Source organism: Rhipicephalus sanguineus, chromosome 4 (genome assembly GCF_013339695.2).
Source record: "Rhipicephalus sanguineus isolate Rsan-2018 chromosome 4, BIME_Rsan_1.4, whole genome shotgun sequence".
In the NCBI taxonomy this organism is placed as follows: Eukaryota; Metazoa; Arthropoda; class Arachnida; order Ixodida; family Ixodidae; genus Rhipicephalus; species Rhipicephalus sanguineus.
The window spans coordinates 178,766,728-178,793,373 of record NC_051179.1 but is presented as its reverse complement, the minus strand read 5'-3'; the positions used below and the strand labels follow the sequence as shown (position 1 = coordinate 178,793,373).

The window sequence follows — 26,646 nt, the reverse complement described above, 5'->3', positions numbered from 1 at the left end:
GTGATACATTTATTTCTCTCCAGTGCACAGGCATTTCTATGCCAACTCAATGAGAAAACCACGATCTGTCACGTAACATGATCATCACCGAACAGAAATAAAACAAAATTTGTTTTCTTTGCAGGGCTGGGTTTGAACCCAGACACTCACGCTCCGAAGGCCAGTGTCCCTGGGCTACACACCCACACTTACAGTATGCACACGTATCTGAAGCATATGAATGCATTGTACCCGCATTGCATAAGAAATGTAAAAAGATTACGCTTCCTTTCAAGGCGTCGTCGTTGAATTTCGTGATAGTGAAATAAAAGCCCTGTCTGAGACAATACGTAAAGCTGACATGGGGGATTGTGCTTATAAAAGGAAATTTAGGTTTTGCAAAAATTCAACGCCAAACTTCGTGCCTTCGGAGGCCGGGGCCATTTCAGATGCCAACAAATGCTGGAATGCTGGAAAGAAGATGCCACCCAAAAACATGCAGCCTACAATACTCTTATGCTCACTTAGATGGCAGGAGATTCTGCGTGGACCTTTTTCTTAGTAATTTCTCAGTGAATGCCACATGCTGTCTGATTGTGATGCCTGGCTTAAATATGAGCGGTTGGATAATCCACACACCTCATGCTTTCAGAAGACGAACCTAACACGAGACCACCAGTTAAGAGTGCAATTAAGCTGCTTTATGTGTTCACACCAAGTATGGACAATTGGAGTCACTCGTTGACCAAATTAAATTACCTATTTATCCACATGTGCAGTGGTATCGTGCCTAACACGAGAACCTCTGCTGCACAAGCTACAACAGTGCTACATGCCCACACATATGAAAGTGCCCGGCAGAATGAAGAGAGAAAATCTTTTGTCATCTCATTTTCCAGGAACTTACGAATGAGCTATTGAAGCCCAATTTCACAGTGCCATTTGTAAAATAACAGGTCAACTACATTTACCTCACTCTGTGATGTGTCGCCATATCTGAATACACTCATGAAGAAACTAATTTTTTAAAAAGAAGCGCTTTACAGGAGTTTTCTGGCAGTGTTTCAAGCCCCTCTGTAAGACAAGGAAGCCGTACTTTTAGATGAGAAGCATTTCTTGCTCAGGGGTATGTCCCACCGCGTTGGCCTGGTAGTCTGCACTCACACTACGCATGCACAACTCTCCTCCTTCCCTCTCTCCAACAGCTGTGCGTTACTCTCTCCACTTCTCTACCAGCACCTGCTTGCGCTTCTCCTGCGTTCTCGCTTCTGCTCTCGCGGCGCATGCACTCTCTCCTCCTCTAGTCTCCTCTCCTTCAAGTGGTAGAGCGCTGTGCGCGTTCAGTCCAGCGCTTGCTTCGGTTGACTCCTCTGAAATGTGGGCTCGACATGCCGAAATTCTCTCCTGCACACCGCCGCGATAAGCGCCAGCGCATGCGCGTCCCCTCCCCCTCTCTCTCTCCTCTCCTACGCTACCCCCCTCTCACGTTCCTGTCGATTGCGTTCCCTGCTCGCGCTGTGAGAATTAACGGCCAGGCTAGAGAGAAGACACGACGCGCGTAGTGTTCCTCTTCGCATTCCACGACGCGAGGTCAGCAGAGTGCACGAGGTCGGTAGCAAGCCCAACGAGCGCCAACGGAACGCGATCGTGCAAGTGCTCCGGCTTCTCATCGGCTCATGGTCCCCTTTAGCGGGAGATGGTGTAATTTTTTTGTTCTGCATATATCTACACCATTGATGTGGACATGTGCAAGTTATTCTACTTTGTGGAAGTTGTGAAAGCAACTATAGCGTTTTTTCACAGGGTTTCCATTAATGCATAAAAATTCATTAAGCCTAGCTCTGCCACTTTTCCTCTGAATAACCCGTTTTCTCATTCTGTCTACCATAGTGTTACGGGGATAGCGTGTAATTACGACTACTTAGAACATACTCGTAATCATAAGCAGCCCTCACCATGCATTGCAATCAAGATAGAAACTCACACTCATTAGCACGATTGTAAGGATCCAGTGTGCCACGATCTACCCCAGGATCGCGGACGAGGGGGGTTGAGGCACCCGCGCTTAGGAAAGATGACCCAACAGCATGACGGCGATAACAGCTACTGACCAAGAGCTCAATCTGCCTTTTCCATTTTCCTGTGCTGCCCTCTGGCGTTTTGGTAGGGTTTTGGTACACCAGGGTGGGGTTTTGGTACACCGGAGTACACCAAGGTGTCTACCAAGTTGACATTTCTAAATTCCCTGAGTTTTCTGGGTTTTCCCTGAGTGCTTTTGCAAAATTCCCTGAGTGAATGAGAACCAAGACGGGTTCGCTCGATGATATCAGTCTCTAGCATGCACGTTAAGAAATAAAAATGACCTCATCCCATTTTAACCTCGATATAACCAAGTCAGCAAAATCGGCCATTTACTTCGTTATATCAAAACTTGATTAAACTGAAATTCGACCTTTTATGCAAGGTATAATCGTAAAGGAATTCATTTTTACATTGAAAAAGCTGGAAGAATGCTCAACTAATACAGCAGTCTGAAAGAACCGATTTTTTTTTACATGAAAAAAATCAATTTTGTTGAACGTGAGGTTCGGCGACCACAATTTAACGTTGCGCCTGCGAAGTCTTCTTCATAGAACCAGTGTGTCACACATAATGAGGTAAGAATTGCCGGTTTAGCACACTGAGCAATTATGCGTATTCGGCTGCCGTGGCTTGTCATCAAAACCTCAGGTGTTCATGGTGTAACAACAAAAGAACACGAAAGAGGAGAACAAAACAAGAACAGTGTCTTCTCTTTTGCACTGTTACACCATGAACAATTGCCAAGTGGCCCAACTTACCTCAGGTGCTGCCCAAAGTAGTGTCATACTATCCTGTTATCCAGCTGAAACAGTTGCTCTCCGCTCAGTCTGATGAATGCACAACATCGAAAACCCTCATATGCTAGAAAAAAAGTCACAGATAGCAACCAATTGGAATGTTACATGAATCAGGGCTAGCAGCTCACTCCTTTAGGAAATGTGCCCGCTGTAGAAAGTCTATGGCTCGAAATCGATAATTGTTTCATGTCTTTTAGAGCCCCGTGCGTCGTGCGCTTTCACTCGCACATAGTACATACGACACGTGTTATTGATTTCGAATTGAGAGGGAAGATGACGGCAACGGTGCCTGGAGGGTCCATATAATTCCATCAAAATAATATCAAAAAGCAATACAGCTGCGGTCGCATGAAAGCACGGCGACAACCTGAATTACGGACATGGAGGAAAGAGAGAACTAGGAGGGAGCATCACATGACAATCTTGAAGCCCAGTCCTAAAAAATGAAACTGGAGCATGCTGGGAATTATGTCAACAGCACGCAGCATGAGGAGGGAGCTGCGTCGGAGGAGGTTGGCTTGTGGACGCTAGGCACGCTTAGAGGTGCGCCGCGTCGCCGCCTGTTTTTTCTCACGCCTGTTTTTTCTCACGCCGTTCATGCCGCCGCCGCTGACGCCGCGCTATAATTTCGGCGCGCCACCGTTTGTCTTTTTTTTTAATATGAACAGGGAATCTGGACATAAAATACAACACATCACCGTTGGAGCTCTTCTCGATGTGTCCATGCAATGGACTGTCCAGCCGACACTGATTGGCGGGAGCTTGGCGAGCAGCGTGCACTCTGTTTCCAGTTCTTTTCTCCTTTGACATCACAAAGCTTTCATGACTCCCGACACAAATGACAGGAACAGGATGCACTTCAACCTTACATTTCAACGTCGGAGAAAAAAAATGAGGAGGGAGCACGCCTAGCGTCCACAAGCCAACCTCCACCAACGCCGCTCCCCTCGTTTCATTCTTTATGGCTGGGGAGTTGTAGCTGTGGAGTTATTCTCAATGTGTCCCCTAGTGGACTGTCCATTTCGGCTGCCGCTGATTGACTGGAGTTCGGCGAGCAGCGCGCCGCCTGTTTCCGGTTCTTTTTTCGTAACGTCATTAGGGTATGACGAAGCTTTCACAACTCTCGGCACAAATGAGAGGGACGGAATGGTCCGCCGCGGTGCAGCAGTGGTTATGGTGCTCGGCTGCTGACCTTATGGTCACGGGTTCGATCCCAGCTGCGGCGGTCGCATTTTCGGTGGAGGTGAAATGCTAGAGGCCTGTAGACTGTGTGATGTCAGTGCACGTTAAACGCCAGATGGTCAAAATTTCCGAGGCCCTCCCCTACAGCGTTTCTCATAATCATATCGTAATTTTGGAACGTAAAACCCCAGGGACGTAATGCACTTCAACGCAACGAATGCAGCCCCCAGATATGCGCTTTTGGGAGCACATCTCGGAGACCGTGCATCAACTCTAATTGCGCTAGCCATCGAATTAGGTTCATTCGGCTGTCCATCTAACGCACCTGTGAAGGTTGGTACGCATTACATCCATTGTTCTCAAACATCTGGGATACATTCATACGCAAGTTCAGGCTTGACAAGTTACTGTTTCTGTACATTTCGGTCCACTTTCTTCTTACGGTGGGAAGGTGCTGGTGGGCTGGTGCATCGACGTGGTCAAGATCGAGGCGACATCGTGGCTCAGCGCTTTTCGAGTAACTGAATGTTCTCTGGCGAAATCGGCTGTGGACATCTCCTTTAGATGTACACATCAAGAATAGCTCTCCGGAAATTGTATCTTTCTCTTTTTCAGATGTTTTCCGAGTATTGCCTGACCTCAACTCTACGGTGTCCTCCAGCCTTAAAGGGCAACGATGCAACTCGCTGTATAGCATATTTGTGGAGTACTGGACCCAGTACACTTTGCATAGATAAATAAAACAGATGTCATATACAGTGATGCTACCGAAGACTTCTGATTTGGAGCAATTTTTGGAGCGGCGAAATTTCCGTTTGGGAGCACTTTGGAGCAGCAAAATTTTTCATCTTGGAGCACTTTGGAGCAGATGATTTTGCATCTGGGAGCACTTTGGAGCAGCAAATTTTACATCCTGGAGTGCACTATAGAAGCATATTGCATTAACATTCAAGCCCCTGAATATTATTACAGGGCTCTTATGAAGGCTAGAAATATTTCGATTAATTGCAAATCTCATGCATAAAATCATCTCAGGAGAACTCCATACTTCACTCGCTAATGAAAAAATAAGGGCTCATGCAGTTGAGTGTTCTGGATTAACCTCTTCGGCGATTATTTTCGACACTAACAAATAAACATAAATCCGGATCAATAAAATTGCACTTTAGGCAATAACACTCTAAATACATCTATGGGGTTGTCAGCAGACGTGGTAGACAAACGCCGCGATGTACAGCAGTGCCTCAATGCCAAAGAGCCACACTGTCCCTAATGCATTCCCCTAAGAAAACTCCAAGGCGAAAGGCAGGTTCTTTTTCTTCTCGATCGACAGGTTGATCCTCCCCCTCCCTCTCTGCAAGCTTTGTGCACCTCACCTGGTTTTGCGCTAGCTCCATGATCGGCGCACCGATCATGGAAGCAGTGTAAAGCGACGATGTCCTGCGATGCCGTCATCGCGTGACATCACGATATATGACGCCATGATGACATCACAAGTTTTGACGATCTATGACGTGATGATGACGCCATCACGTGATGATTATTTTTTGCACCAATCGATTGACACCGCCGATGGTCAATTTTCGTGTTTGATAAAGCATCTAAGGCTTTCGCATTAATATTGCGTATTGAAAGTTAACAGCTTGGCCGTTAACAACCTGGCCTTACATACCAAACTGGCCTCCACCATGTCACATCTGTGCCATGCGCGAAACAGCTTCGCTTATCACCCACTTCAGAGAGTGAAATGGCTCCTCAATTGTTTTTTATTTTTATTGTGATAGCAATTATACGGACACTCTCGGCGGAATTTTGCCGTTGCCGTAATTTTCCATATAAAGTCCAAATTAATAACATCACCACGCGCATTCTAGCCGCGGGTAAAAGCTCGCGAGCGCTGACGACGAACGCGGCTGAAGCGGAGATAAAACTAGCCGGCCGTCTGTCTCCGTCGCATGGAGTGCGCATGAGATAACATCTTCGCGCGTGCGGGCCTGCCGTCGATTGCTCATCAAACAGAGAGGAAACGCCCCGCCCGTCTTTCGTAAGGAGCACGAAGGGACGTCAGGGGAGCGGGGGGGAGGCGCATAGTTCGGAGGGCGCAGTCGCTGGCGCGCGCGCTATCTCGAGGAATCAGGAGACGGTTCGTAAACTTGCTGTGCTCTCAACGCTTACTTCGCGTTTAGAAAACTCGGAGCACAAAAACACTTCGGTTCCTGGAGTGGCCATATTCCCTTAAACCAGCGTTTTGTTGAATTACGCGAGATCGGATCCAAAAGAATTAGCTGCTAGCCTTACTTCGTTTAACAATACAATTTGTTGGTATCGCATTCATTGCTTCACCCTTAAGTGAAATTGAGTTTTTTTTAACCGTCAGCTATTGACCCTCGAAAGCGAGGGGCGGACGTGTAACATGGCATAGCCGCTTCACTTTGGGCCGTCAGCAACGGGCCCGCTAATGACAGCTGCGCATTTGCGGCTGCTCCGACCAGGAGATATGATTTAATAATGAGATGACATTGTTAAAAAAGCAAGCAAAAAATTCGAATTGGAACCCTAGCACGTGAGCTCGAAAGGGCAGGGCCTTTTAGGGGGTATTTACTGCAGAGTGATTACGAACTCGGATGTGCCGGTGAAAGGAATTACGAAAAAGCACTTCTGAATGAAGATCCATGGAAAAGTATATCTGAGGAAAAGTGTCAATGCGTCCCCACCGTTCGCGTGCTCTTTCATAAACGCAAAGCAAGGAAAATTCGATATTGATCCATATCCCAGATTTCATTCCGCGATGTGCAGAAACAGAAGTGACAAACATTTTAGCGACACGCATGTAGGTATTACTGAACATTGCTTTCCTTGCGTGCCGTGCGACGCTTGAAACGAGCTATTAGCAGCGTTTCTGGAACAGACGACGTCCACCGATGAATTGCCGTCACACTTTCTCGCTACCATAGGCCTAGATGTCACGAGCCTCTGCGGAGAGCGCGTTTTGCTGTCGAGTCGACTTGCAGAACAGAAGCTGCATCGGCACTATGCATGGCATCGTGGCTTACTCGGGACGCACGCGCGAGCGCTATTTATTTATTCAGCCGAATAATTCTCGGTCCATGGTTGCGACTTTGGCAGCCCCAAGATCAAGCTGCACATGTTCTGACGCGCCGGCGGTCCGATTGCTGGTGATAGACGCGCCCAAACCCGAGACTTTGGCGCAGTTTGGCGCAATTTTCGTCGATATTATCAGGATGGCGCAGTAAATGCCATTTGGCGCACTTTGGCGCAGTTGGCACAGGAGTGGAATCACTGCATATATATGGATGCATCAGTACACTTTTTTCTTTCGTTTTTACTCGAATAAATTGATAAATAAATATTGAAGTAAAGGCAATGAAAAACTTAGAATAACAGATAGCTGAGCTAGTTGGTAGGTATTCATGTTCAGAAGACACAACGTGCAAACAGACACAAGCGAGAAATAAAGAGAGTGAATAGTTATCTCTCACGTAGACCACCATGCGCATCTGATTGATAGGTATCACCTCTTGCCTGGGAATGCGCAGATAAGTACTTGTGTCTACGTTCTTTTCCGCAGCTGTACGATTTTTTAGTTGGTAGCGGCGTTTGTGGTGTCTTGACTGCTCTCGAGCGCGTTATTCTCTTTTGCCGTTTCTTGCCTTTTTGGCGCACTTCGTGACGCCACAATAGTGATTCATGTGACATCATTAGGGTACGCGCTCTCGACTGTTCGATATATGAGAAATATCAGTTGTGAATTGTCACCCACCCTTTCTTCCTTGTCTCGCGTGACTATATATCATGCGCAATCACTGATTTCGCTCCCTTTTGTGTGCTTACGACTACGCAAGCGGAGATAACATGGTGTAGCCGCCAATCGTGAAATCCTGATATGCTCAACGCTTAGTGCCGACATTGTAAGCGTGCTTTATGAAGGAATATGTGGTGCGAGGAGATATCGCCTGTAAGAAGGGTAGTGAAGTCGAGAATGAAACCGATGGAAAAGGCGTCGGATTATTTGATTCTTCCAACGGACGAACTCTTTACAGTGGAGATGATGCAGCTATCCAGAAAAAAGGCGAGCCCTCTTAGATGGTTTTTCTATATTTGTTTTATTGCGATAACAATTATATGGACACTCTGGACAGGTTTTCACCGTCGCCGTACTGTTCCGTTTAAAGTACAAACCGACAATAGTGCTGTGCGCATCGTATGTTGTACCCACAAGTAAAAGCTCTTGAGCACTCGCGAGGAATACGACTGAAGCAGATATGAAACAAAGCAGGCCTTCTCTGTCGCACGAAGGGCATATGCGATAACATCAACCCGCGTGCGAGGCCTGCCGTTAATTGCTCTTCAACCAGAAAGGAAAACGTCCCGCCCGTCTTTCGCTGGGCGAAGCAGCATGAAGGGATGCCGGGATGGGGGGGGGGGGGGGGGGGCTGGAGGGGTTCGAGCAGCAACTGTGAACTTTGACTATAAGGGGGCGGTCACTATGACGGCAGAAATTAGCAAACGGCTCGTATATCCTTCTACGCAATGTGATTTCAGCGCTTCCCACTGATACGAGAAAATGCACAAAAACCGCTATTTTCCTGGCTACGGCCATATTCCCACATACCAGAGTTTTGTAGAGTTACGCGAGATCGGACAAAATGAGCTGCTAGCCTTACTTCGTATAACATAACGACATGTTGCTATCGCGTTCACTGCTTCGCCATTTCGGTGAAACAGATCTTTTCTAAAAATCAAAGAGCAAAATTCTCTCCCCACCACCTCTTAAATCTCCTCCTCCTCCTCCCCCCCCTCCAGCACCACGCCGCTGCCGATCAGATCAACCCCGCGCCGTTCAAGCGCCACCGCCAGAGGTGGAAACACCGGCGCGTCGCCGCCGGCAATTTTAGGACTAGCGCACATGTCTAGGCGCACTCCCCTTATTTTTTCTTCCTCCATGATAACGGTACATGCATTTATGGTGGCCACATTTGCTTATTTGCAACATCACGTGACGAATTGAGCAAGTGCAACTCACGTCGGCGACATGAATTTCGGTCGCCGCTATGCATAGGTTCACATAATGAGCTGACAGCAGTGCGAATGGTAACAGCAAGCAGCTCCAAAAATATTAGTCAACTGCTTAAAACTTGTTGCACCAATGCCCTCACCGAAAAAAAACAACTTTCACTTGCGGTAAATGTGCCTGTTGGTTATAATTGCTCTGGTCTGGAAATTTATTCTGTTCTTGACAGTGTTCAAAATAGAATCTTTGGAGCTCAGGATCATAGAGTGAGCTCTCCGATATCCGCCAATAAGCAACAATGCCAGCCGTGTCGGCGAAATCCCCTTCATGAACGATTGCGATCATTTGCAAGATAACCGAGAGCTCGTTACATCTTCTGCTAATGCCTCTACGACTACTCCTGCATGTTACTTGACACATGGCGATAACGAAAAAACCCTGTCAGGTGCTAACGCACGGCACACGCGACGCAGAATACGGAACTACACTGCGTAGTGACATAACACCTAAATAACGGAGTGAAATAAGATGTGCCATCAACATTTATAGATACTTTCTAAAAGCACTGGTGTACCATGCTTCGGCATGCCACACAAGCCAGATGCTCACATACTGCGTTGCTCTGAAGGCGAGGAAAGCATCGAGCTGTGTCCTTTCCCCACAGCTTCAGTGGCTGCGTGATTTGAAAAATCTGTTCACAAAATCTCAAGCCTTTCCTTCCCTTTCAATAAATCCCTGATAGGAGATGTCCAGACTCCTCGAGAATTCCCGGTTGATAGACACCCTGCATACTCGAGGGTGCAATAAGACGCAGTGTGCCGAAGCGGAAGCGAATGGTTGTGTTATGGTGTGAAGTAAAAAGGTTTATATTATAAACATACACTACAGCCAGGTAAGGGTAGCCAAGATGGCTAGACAGGAATTGTGTGCAATGCCCCAGTGATCCTCTTCTTGCTCAGTTTCTCCTAGCAAACTGTTTGCAACATCTCTGCTTGTAGCTCTGTATAATGCGGCTTTGTTGACAGCATACATTTTCGCCCTGTCACAATACTGACATTCTTAAGTATTTATCAGTGTGGCATGGGTTCTTATTTGCATTTAATGTCCGTCTATGAAATCATCCCCTACCCCACCAGACCAAGATAAGGCAACTGTCTTGGCCGTTGTCAACGTGCAATTTCATTTATTTTGATGTTTCCTTTCACAACACAACTATATTAGCAAGTCACTAGGCACACTTTGAAGAGATAATTGCCCTTGCATAACAAACTCAAGAGAATGAAAGATTACCACTGGCCAATGGTGCTGCCTCAATTTTGACCTTCTGCAGTGTCTGGATGCATGCCTGAAATGAAGAATTGACACTGTCTGACACACGCTATACATTAATGCAGCAACGCAATAAAGAAAATAACTTTATAACAATTCTTTTGCATAGCATTCAGTTTTAAAGATAAGGAACTCACAAAAATACTTAACAGAATAATACTAAATCATTTCGCATTGCAAGAAGGCCATTCTTAGCAGAGAGATAGTCATGTCAGGTACAGCACTAAGTAGCAAGTTGATGGTGCTTTCAAACTATATGGGTCTCAATGACAATTAGGTGTTTCCTTCATGAGTGAGCCATACAGTGCATTCACGCAGCCCATGTGCAAGCATCAGTTCAGTCTTCCTGATTACTGGTAAATGAGTAATCAAGACTCACAGCCAGGTCATCTTCAACGGTGACTGTCCGGACAACTGGTATGATGTCATCTGAAAATGGAAGGCCCAAGCATATTTAGATCAAGTGACACCATTAATGAAAATATGCCTGATAGGCAACTAGAAATGGCAACTGTGCGGTGTGAAATAGCTTTCTCAATGCTCTAAAAATTGTGATGCCTAGAGAATATTATAAACAGCAGTAGCTGGCGCCCTCTGCGCGGCACAAAAAGCCATGGATGTGCCCAGTCTGGCCACCCTGGAAAGAGGCAGCATTCTTGTCAGACTAAACATGTCTGCCTGACATGTGTACGTGTTGCGCGTGTGCTGAATACACCACATCCGATGTGGCCCAAGGCGCGTATCACAGACCCACCTATAACAGAGAAGAAACGCTTTTTGTTTGTGCACTTCATTTAGGGTGACCCCTTGTTCTGCATTGACAGCTGTTGTCCTGTGTCCCGCAAGAGGTACAAAAAATCTTCCAAAAAGGTCCCACTTCATCATTATCGTTTGGCAGTGCCTTGAGTTCAGCTGCATCAGGCCACCCTGTTTGTGGGCGCATTTGCTGCAAGCCCTCCAAGGTTCTGAAGTCAGCTAGATGTGCAGCGGCAACAAATACACCTGGCATCAGCTGCGTGTTCTGCCCCTCCCCTTCTCCCTGATGTGGGCAGTGGGACCGCGGACTGCCTGAACATACACTCGCCGTCACGTCTTACCTCCGACTGGCAGTGGCCACCAACTGGTGGTAAGACAACCGGCAAGGTGCGAACTAAGCCACAGCTGTTTTGTGAGCTACTAATTTTTTGAGTTGCCAAATTTTGATGCTGATATAAATAACATTGTTTCATGTCAGAGAATAGTGCAGTATTAATGGGAACTAACAGACAGCAATGCCAAGGAAAGTATAGGGGGTGTTATTTGTAGTAATTAGAATACAATTGTGAAGAAAGTAAAGTGGACGAAAAGATAACTTGCCGCCGGCAGGGACCGAACCTGCGACCTTCGAATAACGCGTCCGATGCTCTACCACTGAGCTACGGCGGCAATCATCTCCCCATCCACTTTATAGGGTATATATGTGAACTGAAACTTAGGAGTGTCAGTCAGCGCCAGTCGCAGCTATGGCGGCGAGTGTGGAACACCCTTTTTTCTGCCTTTTTGGCGTCACGTAGCACGTGATCTTTTTCCGAGCTGGCAGCTGACCAATAGTCCCTCGCATACTACCTGAAGGCATCAAGTTTGCTAGAACGAGACCCTAGCTATGAATGAAGGAAAGAAGATGGCTTTTAAGGGTCGTTTTTCTTAGACGCAATATTAATGGGAACTAACAGACAGGGAACTATCTGGGAACTATTATCAGGGAACTATCTGGGAACTAACGGGAACTATTGGTCAGCTGCCTGCTCATAAATAGATCACGTGCTACGTGACTCCAAAAAGGCAGAAAAAAGAGTGTTCCACACTCGCCGCCATGGCTGCGACTGGCACTGACTGACACTCCTAAGTTTCAATTCACATATATACACTATAAGGTGAACGGGGAGATGACCGCCACCGTAGCTCAGTGGTAGAGCATCGGACGCGTTATTCGAAGGTCGCAGGTTCGGTCCCTGCCAGTGGCAAGTTATCGTTTCGTCCACTTTACTTTCTTCACATTTATATTCCAATTACTACAAATAACACCCCCTATACTTTCCTTGGCATTGCTGTTTGTTAGTTCCCATTAATATTGTGTCTAACAAAGAAAAATGAGCCCTTAAAAGTAATCTTTCCTTCAGAATAGTGCAGTGATGTATGAAATCGCTTTCTTTACGCAGATATGGATTTGAACTTCAAATTGTATCAGTTATTCTGTTTCACTGTTTCAGAGATGACAAAAAGAAAGTTCTCGCAAAAGTTAAATAATAAATTGATATATTCAAGTTCCTATCGCGCTGTGTCAATGACAACCCCCACTCCCCACTTTGGTCAGCGTGTGCCACATTTCGCTAGTATGAAGGCAGTCACCCTACCTTCAATGCATCAATTGCATGTACATTCCTTGCCGTAACCTTTGCTCCCTTGCAAGTTTCTGTGAAACAGGCGAATGTATAGCCATGCACAAAATTCCTTCCTTTTGCTAAAGATGACATGCTCAACAATACCATACTAAACTGCAGTCTTTCTGGTAAACAAAAAGTTATAAACATTTTAATTCAAGGAGTACTGACGCAAAGATTTCGCATCTTGTTCGTATGTTGCAACCAGTAACTAATGAACCACTTATCATGGCTGGAAACCACATCATTTGCTGGAGTGTACGACGGTTAATTATTTGGAGACATTTTTATAGCGCCCAGTTACAGGTTCGCTTTCAGGGAGTGCTAGGAGAGGCGAGACCAGGCTGGTTTTTTTTTCTAAAGACAGATAGCCATTTCATCGCAAAAGAAAGTACTACACGCTGCAACGTGTGCATGTGAGCGTCCGGTTCACAACAGCAGCAGAGAGCACACGCAAGGAGGATGGCAGCCAACAAAGAAAAATAAAAAAATTGGGGCAGCTATGCACTAGTGGTGCGAAGACTGAGGAAACAGTCGGGCCTCGGTGGGCTTCCCCTCCTCCTCGCCTTTTCTTCCCTTTCCCATCCCTTACTATACTATACTATATACAAGGCTACAATACGCTTTCCCTCTCCCCTCCTCCTTACCCTCACTTCCCTTTCCCCTTGTTAAGCTATACTGTACAAGGCTACGCTATGCTTTACCCTCACCCCTCCTCCTTTCTTTCCTCCTCACCATCACTTCCCATTTCCACCCCCTTGCTATACTACTTGACTACGTTATGCTTTACCGTATCCCCTCCTCCTCACTTCCCTTTCCCATTCCCTTGTTATACTATACAAGGCCATGCTATGCTTTACCCTCTCCCCTCTTCCTCCCATCACTCCTCCATACCCTCAATTCCCTTTCCCATCTACTTGTTAAATTATACTGTACAAGGCTACGCCAAGCTTTACCCTCTCCCCTTCTCCTCACTTCCCCTTCCCACTACCTCGCTATCTATACATGGCTATGCCATGCTTTACCATCTCCCCCTCCTCCTCACTTCCCTTTCACAACCCCTTGCTATATTATACCATACAAGGTTATGCATGCATTACCCTCTCCCCTCCTCCTTAATCCTCAGTCCCCTTTCCCATCCCCTTGTTAAACTATACTGTACAATGCTATGCCATGCCTTACCCTCTCCCTCCTCCTTTCCTTCACGTCACTCCTCCTAACTCTTACTTCCCTTTCCCACCCACTGGCTATACTATACTAGCTCCTTCCTTGCCTGCATGCCTCGGCATAGCTAGGCTGGGCTCCCCCTCTCTTAAAAAGACTAACAACTGATTTTCTTTGACCCAGTTCTTTTACGGCGAACGAAAAGCTCCCCCTCGGTATAGGTTAAACCTGCAGCGGTTGATTCCAAAAGTGCATAGATACATTGTAAGCAGAATTTTTTGATCTGAGAAGCCACTTAAAAGGCGAAAGCTTGACTTGGCCGCGCAAGGTTCGAGACCCAGCAAAGCTGGCCGAGCACAGCACCGCTTGTACTCGGCTTTCTGGTAGGCTGGAACCTGACGTAGAGCTCGCATATGCACAGCATTCCACTCATGGTGATCGGCAGTATCTTCTCATCTCTTGCTCTCCCTTTCCCTGGCTGCGTATTCTGGATCGGCTCGTCGCTGCCGTTGTCGTTCTCGCACAGCGACAAGCCTCGCTTCACGATGCGCTGCTTCTTCTTCGGGAGCATGTACTTCCTTTGCACGTCCCATGGCTGTATCTGATCTAGCGGCGGAAGCGCGGTGGAACTCAGTTGCGCGAGGTGTCTCCGTCGCTCGGCATGTCTTAGCGATAGCAACTGCGCGGTTGTCGCTACGGCGCATGCGCGCCTTGGCATGACGTCACGAGCTTATGCCAGGCGTTGTAGCAGCTGCTGCATCGCTGGTTGCCATGGCTACAGCGCGGCTGGCTTTTCGTGAAACGCGCACGTTTTAACAACTGGCTTACACAGCTTCGCTGTTAAAAAGGTAAAGGTCCTTCCTCCAACAACGCTATGAAGTGATAGAAATTCCGATAGCCCTCCTCGCAAACTGTTCATTACGCTCAGTGTTCTACTTTCACAGGAGTGAGTGCAACTATGGTTAACCACTTTCATTTTGACATTTTCAATCGTTTTTTTAATATAAAAAGCCGGTAGAATAACTTTTCCGAATGCTTGTTGTCACATGAAATCCCTTTACCGCCTCGTGTGCCAGGTGCTCCTGGTACTTCTCCGAATCGTCGACAGGTGCCGCTAGTCCCTCAGCTAAGAACTCTCATACTGTCGCTCATGAGTACAGGAACTTCTAGAACACTGTACTCATGAGCATCGGATCATAGATCAAGCGAAGGCTGCGGCGTTGTTCTGCTCACCACAAACGAAGGCGTATCTGCCCATATTAATTTAGAGAAGACTATGGTAAAAACGAGTGTACTGTATTTTAACGCTAATATAGATACCATTAACCGCGTACACCAATAAAAGGTCATGTGATTCGGATCATATGCATCTTCGCTTTTATATCGCGTGGGGTGCAAAGAGTCATTTTTCGTGACTTTAGTGAAGAAATAAAAATATAAGTCCGCGTTCAATGCGAAAAATAAGGGTCTCGTTTTACCCAATACGATAGACAATCTTTCCATTAGTGGGGTTATCTAAATTCTGGTCCTGAGCAGTTGTCTGTCCCTTTAACGTGGCCCCTCCTCGCTCAACCAGTTATTGCGGGGAGACAACCGAGTTTCGCCAAGCTTAAGCAGCTCCGCTGTTCAAAACTTGTGATGTAGGTGGTCGTTGGTTGTTTACATTACAACTAAGATGCTGTCCATGTTGCGAGGTGCTTCACTTTGCACTCAGCTGAGTGGCATAGACTTTAAAATTTTTAAAATTGCTTTTAAATCTGTTGTAAGCTATATTAGCTGTTGATATTTTGTCGGTCATGTACGTGTGTCCACACAAATCTATTCCATAGGTTATCTCAACATCAATAATTTGTGCCAGTGCTCCTTTCAGGCGTCACTATGCACAGCACGGCTAGTAGTGTGAAAGACTACCAGCATCTTTATTTTTAACGAGCAGTGTTACATAGTTAGGTTTCACAATTGTTTACGGCTGTTGTTGTAGTACCCACTCAACATATATATGTTCATATAGACAGGATGTGCCAAATATTTCATGATAAATGAGTTTAAACTTACATAAGAATCATTACAATGCTTCCAAGGTCCTATTCACAAATTAGTGGTACTATATCTGAAAGCAGTTTAAATTATAACAACCTTGGCTCCCTCCCTTACATGTCTTAAAAAGTGTCGTTTTCAGAATCATGATACCAGTATTAACTGTTGTCTTACAGAGTTGAAGTTACGGCAGCTTAGCTTTTCTTCCTTTTGTAAGGGTTAACACTTTTGCAAAAAAAATAATGCCCTATATAAAAAAAAGTCTATTCCTTTCAGGCACTGTAAATGTGTGCGCCATGATAGTGTATCAAAAGCACTGATGAAAATTATGATCTTCAAGATGCCTGCACTGAAGTTTCCCAGTATGCTTGAAGTGTGTGTGGCAATAGAGATGAGAAGGGTTTGCTATAGAGATTACACAATATGCAGTGTTCCATATTCGTATCATGTTTAATGTAGAATGATTCAAGCCTAAACAGAAGCGCCCATGTGTACAATGGTCACAATAATACGTAACTTTCTGTTGGAAAAGCAATTGAAACATCCTGCGCTGCAAGCAGTGGTGTGCATATTTGTCAACATACATTTTTGCCAGCAGGTTGAGTTGTGTGTGAAGAACAAAATGGCACTTGTAGACAAAGCTCTGCTGTTGCTTCTTGTATAAAAGTACAAAGACGCAGATTGCAGGCACCCACCATAGAGGAACTGGCCACATCTGACAAGCTTCTTAGTCTGTTCATATCTGCAAAACCCCTCATATCTATCACCAGCAAGCCTAAGCAGTACAAATCTTACTGTCCTTCGAAAGCGAAACGTTGCATGTAAAAAAAAATTATGAAATTCATGCTTTCTTTCGTGTTGTTGTGTGCTGTCTATGCTTCGCATGCACAAACTATGGCCTATCTATGCTCGAAATATGCGATTACTAATAATGCTTACTGTTCACATGGCTGAACTGAATGCCCGGTTTCTCTTCACCAGCCAATTTCTGCAGGGAACATCAAACCACAGTGACATAAATGCAAATGAATACACAAGGATGGATAAGGTTATCACAAATGATTGTAGTTACCTGCCCCGGCGATGTTAAGATGATAGTTAGGCATCCACCTATTGATAGAAAAAGAAACATTTGATTCATTCAACCTCATCAGATGTGTCATGGTTTCTGCTGCACTCGATTATCCTCCGTCACGGAGCTCCTCATGTGGTGATCAGTGATTGCGGCCGGCAGTTCATCGCTGATGTTGTTGAAGAGTTGCTACGGCTCTGTGGGTGTCAATATCAGCATTCCTCACCTTATCATCCGCAGACCAACGGCCTAACAGAGCGCACCAATCGTACCATCATCAATATGCTTTCAATGTATGTCTCAGCGGACCATAAGAACTGGGATGCTGTATTACCTTTCGTTACATACGCCTTCAATACCGCAAAACACGAGGTCACAGGGTATACGCCTTTTTTTCTTCTCTATGCTCGTCATCCTCAAACCTTTCTTGACACCGTACTTCCTTTCTCAACAAACGAAAATGCCCGTGTTGCACAGACTTTGTGTCACGCCGAAGAGGCGGGTCGACTTGCGCGACTTAGAACTCTCTCCTCCCATGCTCGTGCTAAAGACCGTTACGACACAAGACACCTGCCAGTCACCTTCGCCAAAGGTGATCTTGTCTGGCTATGGACGCCTGTTCAAAAGAAGGGACTTTGCCAGAAGCTTCTTTCCAAGTACTCCGGTCCCTTTGTCATTACCCAGTGCTTGAGTGACGTCACTTACGTCGTTGCGAAAGTGACAGCTGAGAACTGCTGTTCGCGCAACACGCAGGTTGTGCATATTGTACGATTGAAGCCCTACAACAACCGGTCACTCTGACTCGCTCGGTGAGCTGAAAGATGGAAGAAGAGGAGGAACTGGCACGAGGAATTGCTGACCGGCGGTTTGCGACCATCTCTTGTGTCTTTCGCCAGCTTCTACTTCGCATTGTAAATGAACCCATCACATCCGTAACAATATGTTTCTACCAAACGCCCATCAGTGGTTGAAAAGCCAAGTGACTACTTCTAACAGCTTTTGTTGCAGAAAAAAAAGTGTTTGTGTGGTAGATAATTTTGGATAAGTAAATGACACGAAAATAATATACCGCAAGCTCTGCACTAAAGGAGCCCTGCAACACTTTTCCGAGTAACCATAAAATTGCTCCACTAAAGGAGTTTATTCCCTCATGAATCGACCGCCTAGAAATTTTGAGAATCTGTCAAGTACAAGTGGAGTTACAGAGATTTGCTGCATGCTGTAATTGCTTTCTCTCTTCTCTCGTCTCAATGAGCGTGCTGGAAGCTAAGCAGGGAGGGATGGCACGGGGCATAGTTTCTTACTAGAATACCTAGAGGGGAATCCAGCGCTAGTGTCTATGCAGGCTCCTTCAGCAGCACTTGAGCCACCATGGGAATGATGGGAAGTACAGGCTTCGGATCTGCTTCGGATGGCTTTCATCCTTGAGATTCGCGACGCTTGTTTGCCAAGTGTAAAACAAAGTGATATGAAGTCATTTCCAATTAAAACTTGCTTCATTATTTTGTATGTAAAACTTATTGCAAAAATTTTGCGTGACCGTGAGATGGAAGTGAAATCTGGACAAATTCAACCAGCTCAAACAGACGTTTATTAGCGTCCGAGAGGACGTCCTCAGTCTCCATGCCAAAGCACGAGAGAAGCTTCGGCAACTAAAGGAGGAGTCCGAAAAATAGAAGGCTGACACCTTCAGGCCACGTCGAGGAAGCGGAAGGATCGTACGGAGGTAATACAGCAAGCGCCTGACCGTACAGACGAGACACCACTGCGCGGCCGGGAATGTGTTGAATTTCCCGCGTTCAGCTTGCTGGAAGAAGAAGATGAGCTTTGGGCCACCGAGCGCGTGCGCTCGTTCTACCAGCGACAAAAGAGCCATCTTTACGGTCTGGGCTCATGCGGACGCTAATAAACGTCTGTTTGAGCTTGTAAGTCCGCGTCGGCTGTTATTTGTGCCACATATTTTACAAGGGTATGCATTGCTTTATGATTGTGTTCCAGATTTGGCATCACGATATAATGAATTATTTTTTTTACAACACTTAAAACAAACACACTTGTTTTTCCCTCGAAAGTATGCATTATCTATTTATGGAAATAACAGTACTGTATTGAGTGAGAAACACTTAACGTATTGTCTGCTGCGATGCCAGGTGCATCTGTCCAACTGGCCTGCCCCCAAAACATCTCTCGTTCTGTTGTGAAGTCGAGTTACAGGAGCGTGACGATGCGTCTACTTAACTTTGCCATCGTTTGGCAGTCAACTTGAAAGAGTTCTGACAAGAAGCGCTTCTCAAAAAACGTGAATTCTATGCAATTTCCTGCACTGGTATGGGACACTACATCTATGCGCAGTGGTGAGTGCACGGCACTTTGCTAAAACTGTCAAAGACTACCTGTAATTGAAGAAGAACGGCTATTTGGGCTAGTTGGTTAATATGCATATTGAAAGGGTTTGCAGCGCAAGCACGGTAGGGAATGAAGGAACGGTTTATACCTTTCCTTCAGCACTACCGTGCTTGCGCTGCAAACCCTTTCAATATGCATACTACCTGTAAAGCTGCAACGCCACAATAAACCAAGCGACCTAGCAGTCTTCAGCTTCTTTGAACATTGAGTGCTTTGCAACGCACCCCACTACCTATGCTGTGCGAAGAACGAAACTGAAACTGTAGAAAAAGACCCGTAGATTGTTCGTTAGCAAACGCTATCCAATCCGAAGCCTGTACTTCCCATCATTCCCATGGTGGCTCAACGATCGCAGCGCCAGTTTCTTCACTGGGTTATTGTATGAAACTCTATGCCACGGGGGAAAGAAGTTAGGTGATGCCAAGTCACGACCTTGAGCACTTTTTTTTTTTCTAATGCGCAGCTTATTTTCAGTGTGATAACAAGCAAGCGTGCGGGCAAGTGGCGGCCTATGCAGCTCACGATCCTCAAATTAGCCAATGGCCGTGAATTTGGGGCATATGGCGCGGTCATTTGGGTATAAGCCATGATTTGTAGAAAGAAGAGGGAATGATTTCTAGCTGAATTTGAAAATTTATTGTAAATTCCAGGCCGCGTGCTGTTTTCAGGAGCCTCGACTACCGATTGGCAGCATTTTCTGACCATGCTGAAAAAGTGTTGCAGGGCCCCTTTAAAACATTTGACTAGGAGGTACTTGCATTTAAAAGGAACATTAAAGCGCATTTGAAATAATGACGCCGTGTCATGATATTTAGTGTAATAGCGTGGAAAAACGACAAAAGACAAGATAGGACAATGACAAGCACGTGATGAGTTACAAAGTAATGAAATGCACTACGTGGTATGCACAGAATGTTGGTCCTCACCCTCTGTGCAATGTTATACGCCTAGTGCGCGCCGACGGAAGTGCCTTAGGTGGCGAACTCTGTCATTACTCTCAGGAAAGTAAGCAGATGGCCGCCGTGGTTACCTACGTCGTTGTACATGTGTTCCCATGTTCTTCATGTTTCCGTAGTGAAATAAGCAACGTTCATCGTATGTGTGGTGGCCGAAACTTAAGGGATGTCGAATAACAATTGCTGTGGAGTGGGGTGCTCAAACACTAGAAAAACTCGCCCGCAACACGGTTTTACTGACTTTCCGCAAGGCCTCCTGAGCAAGAGCGACGGATCCACTGGATCGCTGCCATTCGTTGGGAAAGGCGAGTCGCTTCGTCATTGTGCGAGTTAATGCGTTGCTTCTTGTTCTCATGCTTTCGTTCTGCCATATCGGTGCTCATTGGATGCACTCGATCATGTTGACCCTAGTAGGAGACCAAAGTTAACGCAGCCTGAGCATGTGTTGGTTCAGTGCGACCACCGTGCAAGGGCACTTCACTCAAACATTCTGTATTTATTATTTACAGAAACAAAAATGCAGCAATGGTTGACTTCAGGAAGAACAAGAAGTGACTGAGATGTCACATTTGTAAAAAAAAACAAAGCGATGTTCACCACGAGCTCCACCTCATAGCTGGGTCTCGTTACGCTGATCTGTGCAACGCACCTTTCATATTCACTGGCTTGACGATTCACTCCACGTAGACAGTAGCACTGACGGTTCATTCTCAAAACGGCAAGTTGGGAGCGTTGGTAATTAAACATACTTTCTGCGATATGGGCAGTGCGACCTAGACGTTCATTCTCCTTCGCAGTCGGTCATCACATGTCTCCTCGGCGACCCTTTTCAAAACTTGTCACTGCTTCCACGGCGCCATTTCTTGATACTTTACTGACCGCACTACACCATCAAATGTGTCCTCTGATAGAGCGAACGATGCTGCCACTTGAACGACATAACTTCTTCACTGACTGACCCTCTGTTGCCGCACGCTTTGTATTGCCCGTATCAGCTCGTGCCTGGGTTCGGGAAGCTTCTACATGATGCGTATGTGCACAGCACAGCGAAAGCTAGGGAAAGGGCTAGATCCTTCTCACCGATTCGTATGCAGAATCGGACAGCACAGCTTTGATTTCTCGAATATCGCAATCTTCCGCGGGCAGTGTCTTCTGCGGAGAGGGTAAGGGGCGCGCTTTTGGCGCCTTTTGATATTTGTTTTGTCGATGCCCACGCTCTGTCGCGCACAAACCATCGGCGCCGGACTTTCATGCCGTCGTTTGAAATCGGCAACGCGCACTTAGTTAAGCACTTGTTTGTGACAAACATCGTGCACAACTCCACTTCCGTAGAGGCCCACGTCTTTCCTGCAGCTGCCAGAGCAGAATTAGTTGTCTGGAACCCCCATTTAGGGGAAATAGCAGCCGCGAACTTCATCCATCCTCTCACAGCAAAGCTATGCAAGGCGCTGTCATCTGCTCAGCTTCCCGCACCTACTGTCGCCGGTGCCCGCTAGGTGGCTATAAGTGCCGCCTCTATAGGCAGTGCACTAGGCGTGGCCACTGATCTCCACTAATGGAGGTCAGTGGGCGTGGCGACCTACTGTACTCCTGACCTGCCCAGATGTCCCCTCTCCAGCACCCACGTTAGTTCATACCTACTGCTGCTAGGGACGTAACCTACGAGCGTTGTGGCACTAGCCAGCACCTGTTCGCTGACGTCGGCTTTAACGCTCGTGGTGATGTTTTGCTAGCGCAGAGCGCTCATATCGTGTAATTATTATGCATAAATGCAAAATACTTCGGAAATAAAAATACGGAAAGTGAACTAGAACTTTTTTTTTTTGCATTTAAAGGACACAGCCGTCCTAAACTATGCAAGTCTACGGCTTCTCACGTTAGTCGACCAGTGTGCAGCACTGAATAGCTTGCTTTTGACCCTCGGTCTAAGTTTGCAGAGACAGTCACATAATGCCGGCAGTCCGTCAAATAATACAGGCGTTTTTAATGCAGCGCCGTCCAAACGGTCGCAGAGTAGCAGACGAACATCGCGATCTGGGGGGCGATCTGGCCCCCAGATCGCGATTTGACAGACGTCTGCGCGCAGCTCGATACAGTTTGGACAGTGTAGCAGCGACTATCGTTGATCACGATCAAAAGTGCCTGTGTGACACCGGTGGGGTCACGCGACGCACTTTCGATCGCGATCGAGCCCAGTCTGTATCGAATTTCTCGACCGTGATTGGCTCCTTTCGGCAGCTCGCGCAAATAGGGCTCGTTCGCCACCGAAAGTACGTACACCGCGCGACTACTTGTTATTGTTGAGTGTTATGAAGCATCGCGCGTCGCTTGTTTGCAGACGAAGATCCACCTACGAATTTGCCACACTACTTCATCGCTACCTGATTTTAACATTTGCGTGTTATAATTCAAAGGCGCGAAACGCAGTAGCAGCCGACACGGCAACTTTTCTGGGAAAATGGATAGGTCTGTTTAAGGCCGGTGAAACGAAAGCGAGATGTTTAACGCTTACGTTTATGGCGCTACGTTCAGCACGAAACAAGCATTTCGAACCTTCTTCGAAATTGTCGCACTTTTTATTCCGGTCATCTTAGACAGCAGCATAAGCATAGCGCTAATTCTTGCTCTGACAAATTCGATCGCGCACCAGATACAGAATTTATACAAGGTCACCTTTTGAGTACCGACAAAACAAGCCGTTAGGCTTGCCTCAGTCGCTCACCTGGTTGAATGCCCTCGGGAAACTCCAAATCTACGACCAGCGGAGTCGCCTCCAAGAACACTTTCATATTCATTGTATATGAGCCGCGTGGCCCGATTTCACGATAGAAACACTCGCGTTACCCACAAACCGTAGAATAACACGGATGCAGCCTTCCATGCTGCTGCGCGCAGCGGCCAGCAGCTGAACAGGAAACATGGACGACCACTGTTGCATTGTTCGAGAAACGAGTCATTAGAGACGCAATAGCGAAGCAACGATTTTATTCCAAGTGCTTAGCCAGCTCGTCGACCACGAAACGTACCTCGCACAACACCGATCATTTACCGCTCGTTAGATCGTACGTCCATCAAAACGCGGACAACCTGAAAATATTCCGCTCTCTTGCTAGGCTTGCTTCTCGGCCGTTTTTGCCCGCTAGGCGTCCCACTGGTTAGGCGCAAAACAGAATCCGAAACTGTGATGTATCAATACTGTACTTGTGGCGCAAAAGCGAATGAGTTGACGATAAGGAAGTGCAGGGAATGCGTAGGGACGATTTGTCATCAGTAATTTTCTGTGACAGCAGTTATAAATTACCTCAGGAAGTAATGTTCTCTGGTAAAAGCACGCAAAGACGTGCCCTCAACTTCCTGAGTCGCTGGTCGGCTGCTGTGAAAGCTTGCGCCGCCCGTTGTCCCGTACGTGGCTCTACGTGCGTGCGAGATTGATCGTGCAATTAAACCACGGAAATGCAGGTGGCTTAATTTAATGGGCGCACGTATAAAGATGCATACTTGCCGCTTTCTTTGGGAACCTAGACTTTCCCCTGTTCTTGTAGAAAGAAGAGGGAACGATTTCTAGCTGACTTTTTGAACGTGCTGTTTTCAGGGAAAGATCTAGAGACTTTATGAAGGGCCACTTTTGACTGAGGGGCGCGCAGCACGCGCAGTTCCCGGGTAGGACACATTGTCTAGAAACGTGAATTTTAGAGATAAATGGGATAAAACGAAATTCTAAACCAATTTCGACGTTTTTTAGAAGACGCACTTAAAGATGTTTTCTCGCCGAGCAGCAGATCGCGCGCCATTTAACTGGTCCATGCATGCACCGGCATGCACAAACCACCGCGAATTGAAATTTGAACTGGAGCCTGCGCACGCCATCTCTCATAGCGATAAAGAAAGTAACGCGCAAAAGAATAAAGGCATGTGGTGTCGACATTGCATCAGCAATCATGAAGACTTCAAAGTTCGTTATACCACAAAACTTTGCGTAATTTTTTTTCTCGTAGCGATAACCTTCTAACTTCCTCACAAAGGTCTCAGCGCCGACTTTGTATCCATCCGCACGGCTGTTGCTCGTCGATTTTCGCTTGTGCGGACAGTGCGGTCGCGCTCGCCGGTCATGCCCTATTTTGATTTGTTTCGCGTTGTAAACTCGACTTGCTGCGCAACCAGCAGGAAAGAAAGAGGGAGACTGCGCTCTTTCCTCTCTCCCTCCTTCTTTCCTGCTAGTTGCGCAGCAAGTCGAGTTTACAAAATTCGCTACTCTGCCGAATCGCCGGCTTGGGACAGCGGTGGTGCGGCGGTAAAAGCAGTGATGGGGCGCTGCGGTCGCCAGCAGACGCGCAGCCGTGAAGTTGGCTTTTCCTCAAAAGGATGCTTTTTGCGCACGTGAGCGCGCTTGGCGAATGGGAGCGCGAGCGGCGAGTTCTATCAAAGGCACAACTCTTATACCAAACCAGGCCCGTAGCCAGGAATTTTTTTCGGGGGGGGGGGGGGGGGGGCACTTGCTGGAAGGCTTCACTATTTAAGAAAAACGCCTATTTTCATGATTTGTTTTCGATAAAACACCATGTGTCATCAAAATTTCGGAGGAGTCCCCCCCCCCCCTTTGGCTACGAGCCTGACAGAAACTCCGGGTCTCGCCATAAAGTAAGAGTATATTGACTCTACAGGTCTCAATCTGTTTCGAGTCACTGCCGGCCGACACTTTCACCCGATTAACACTCGTTTCAGTTTTTACCAATGACTGCGTGGGTGTCACACGGAGGCGACACACTGTAATATTAAATTCTTCAATGTGTCACTTTGAATCCGAGAAAACGTGCGTTCCTTGCGGCATGGCAGTGAGTTAATGAGTCAAAAGAAGTGCATTCCGGAAGTTTATCGGTTGGCAACACAAACCAGGCCGCTGCGATAAAAAAAGGCAAATACATTACTAACGCCTCGCATGTATCTTAACTAACCCATATATCAGTGCAAAAAACACACGAATTATAGAGTTTGCCACAGTCGCGTTTGAGAAGCAAGGTTAAAGGTCTCATTTGTCCACGTTGTCAGTTTAGGTTATTTTTACTACACATTTAGTGCAACAAAAGTTTCACATAATTATGAGTGTACTTTCGCTTTAGTTTGATAAAGAATCCACACTTTAATCAAATTTTTTTGTTTCTGCCACAGCCTTCTGGCCTAAGTGACAAGGAAACAGCTGTGTGCAACGGGCAAGGCATCTGCTACATGACATTCCTTGTAAAGTAGGTACCCCCAATGACACAACATGCATTATAGGGTACGTTTACATATTTGTATAGCAAACTGCTGTTTACTCGTTCAGTATGTTTTGTGTTTACTTTTGCAAAATTTCATATTCACTCATTATGCTTATCAACAGCTGGTGATGTCACCACTTGTTTTTCCAGGACTGCCATGCAACGACAGGATGCCTACCCCCGAATGTCCACTCCGCAAGTGCAGTGAAACATGTGAACATCTGCTACAACAGGTCATCTTGAACCTCATGCTTCCAATGCTGTATTTGTGAATGGTTTACCAGGCGTCTCATGGAGGGGTGCTTACAATTGTCCACAAGCATTAGCTGTCTACCGTGTCATGCAATCTACACTGCAATAGCGTTGAAATTGAACACTAGCTCTGTGCATTAGTTACATTACATGGCACTGCCGAGGTCAACGACGCAGGTTTTATTCCCAGCCACAGAGGCCACATTTCGATTGGGGTGAAATGCAAGGACACTCGTGTGCTTAGTTTTGGAGTAGAAGAGTGAAAACTTGTCGATGCAGCACATCAACAAAACTGAGGTCTGACAGGAAAGATGCTTAAAAAGATGAAAAATTTGTGAACACGAGGTGTTGCTGGAGCAAATGTTTCGACAAGCAGTCTTGCCTTCTTCAAGGCTACAACCGTGTTTGTTTTAACTCCAGGCAGTCAGAATCAATCTAAAGTTGCCCACTACTGTAAGACTCATAATCATGTCATAATTTGTATGTGAATCGTCAGAAATTATTAATCACATCACAAAATGAACATCATGGCAGTGAGGGGAATGAAGTCTTTCTGATATGTAGTGCCTTGTGAGACAGTTTACAACGAGACAGTTTACAAACTACGCTCAGAAATGTTTTGCCTTAACTGTGTTTAGATCATAGAAGTTTACAAAAAGTTTTACGAGGCTGTGCTCAATTGC

At 46.3% G+C, this 26,646-nt stretch overlaps 1 protein-coding gene across 1 annotated transcript in view; it reads right to left on the bottom strand.

Moving 5' to 3' along the window:
* Positions 1-23,388, bottom strand: part of LOC119391883 (zinc finger protein 791) — a 137,017-nt gene extending 113,629 nt beyond the window's left edge. The window contains exons 1-5 of the mRNA XM_037659534.2: positions 23,179-23,388; positions 17,095-17,132; positions 16,962-17,010; positions 10,781-10,830; positions 10,363-10,417 (exon numbers count right to left, since the gene is read on the bottom strand). Of these exons, the coding sequence (XP_037515462.1) occupies positions 10,363-10,417; positions 10,781-10,830; positions 16,962-17,010; positions 17,095-17,132; positions 23,179-23,251 (265 nt within the window). The 5' untranslated portion in view covers positions 23,252-23,388. The remainder of the gene's footprint in view (positions 1-10,362; positions 10,418-10,780; positions 10,831-16,961; positions 17,011-17,094; positions 17,133-23,178) is intronic.
* Between the last annotated feature and the right edge of the window lie 3,258 nt (positions 23,389-26,646).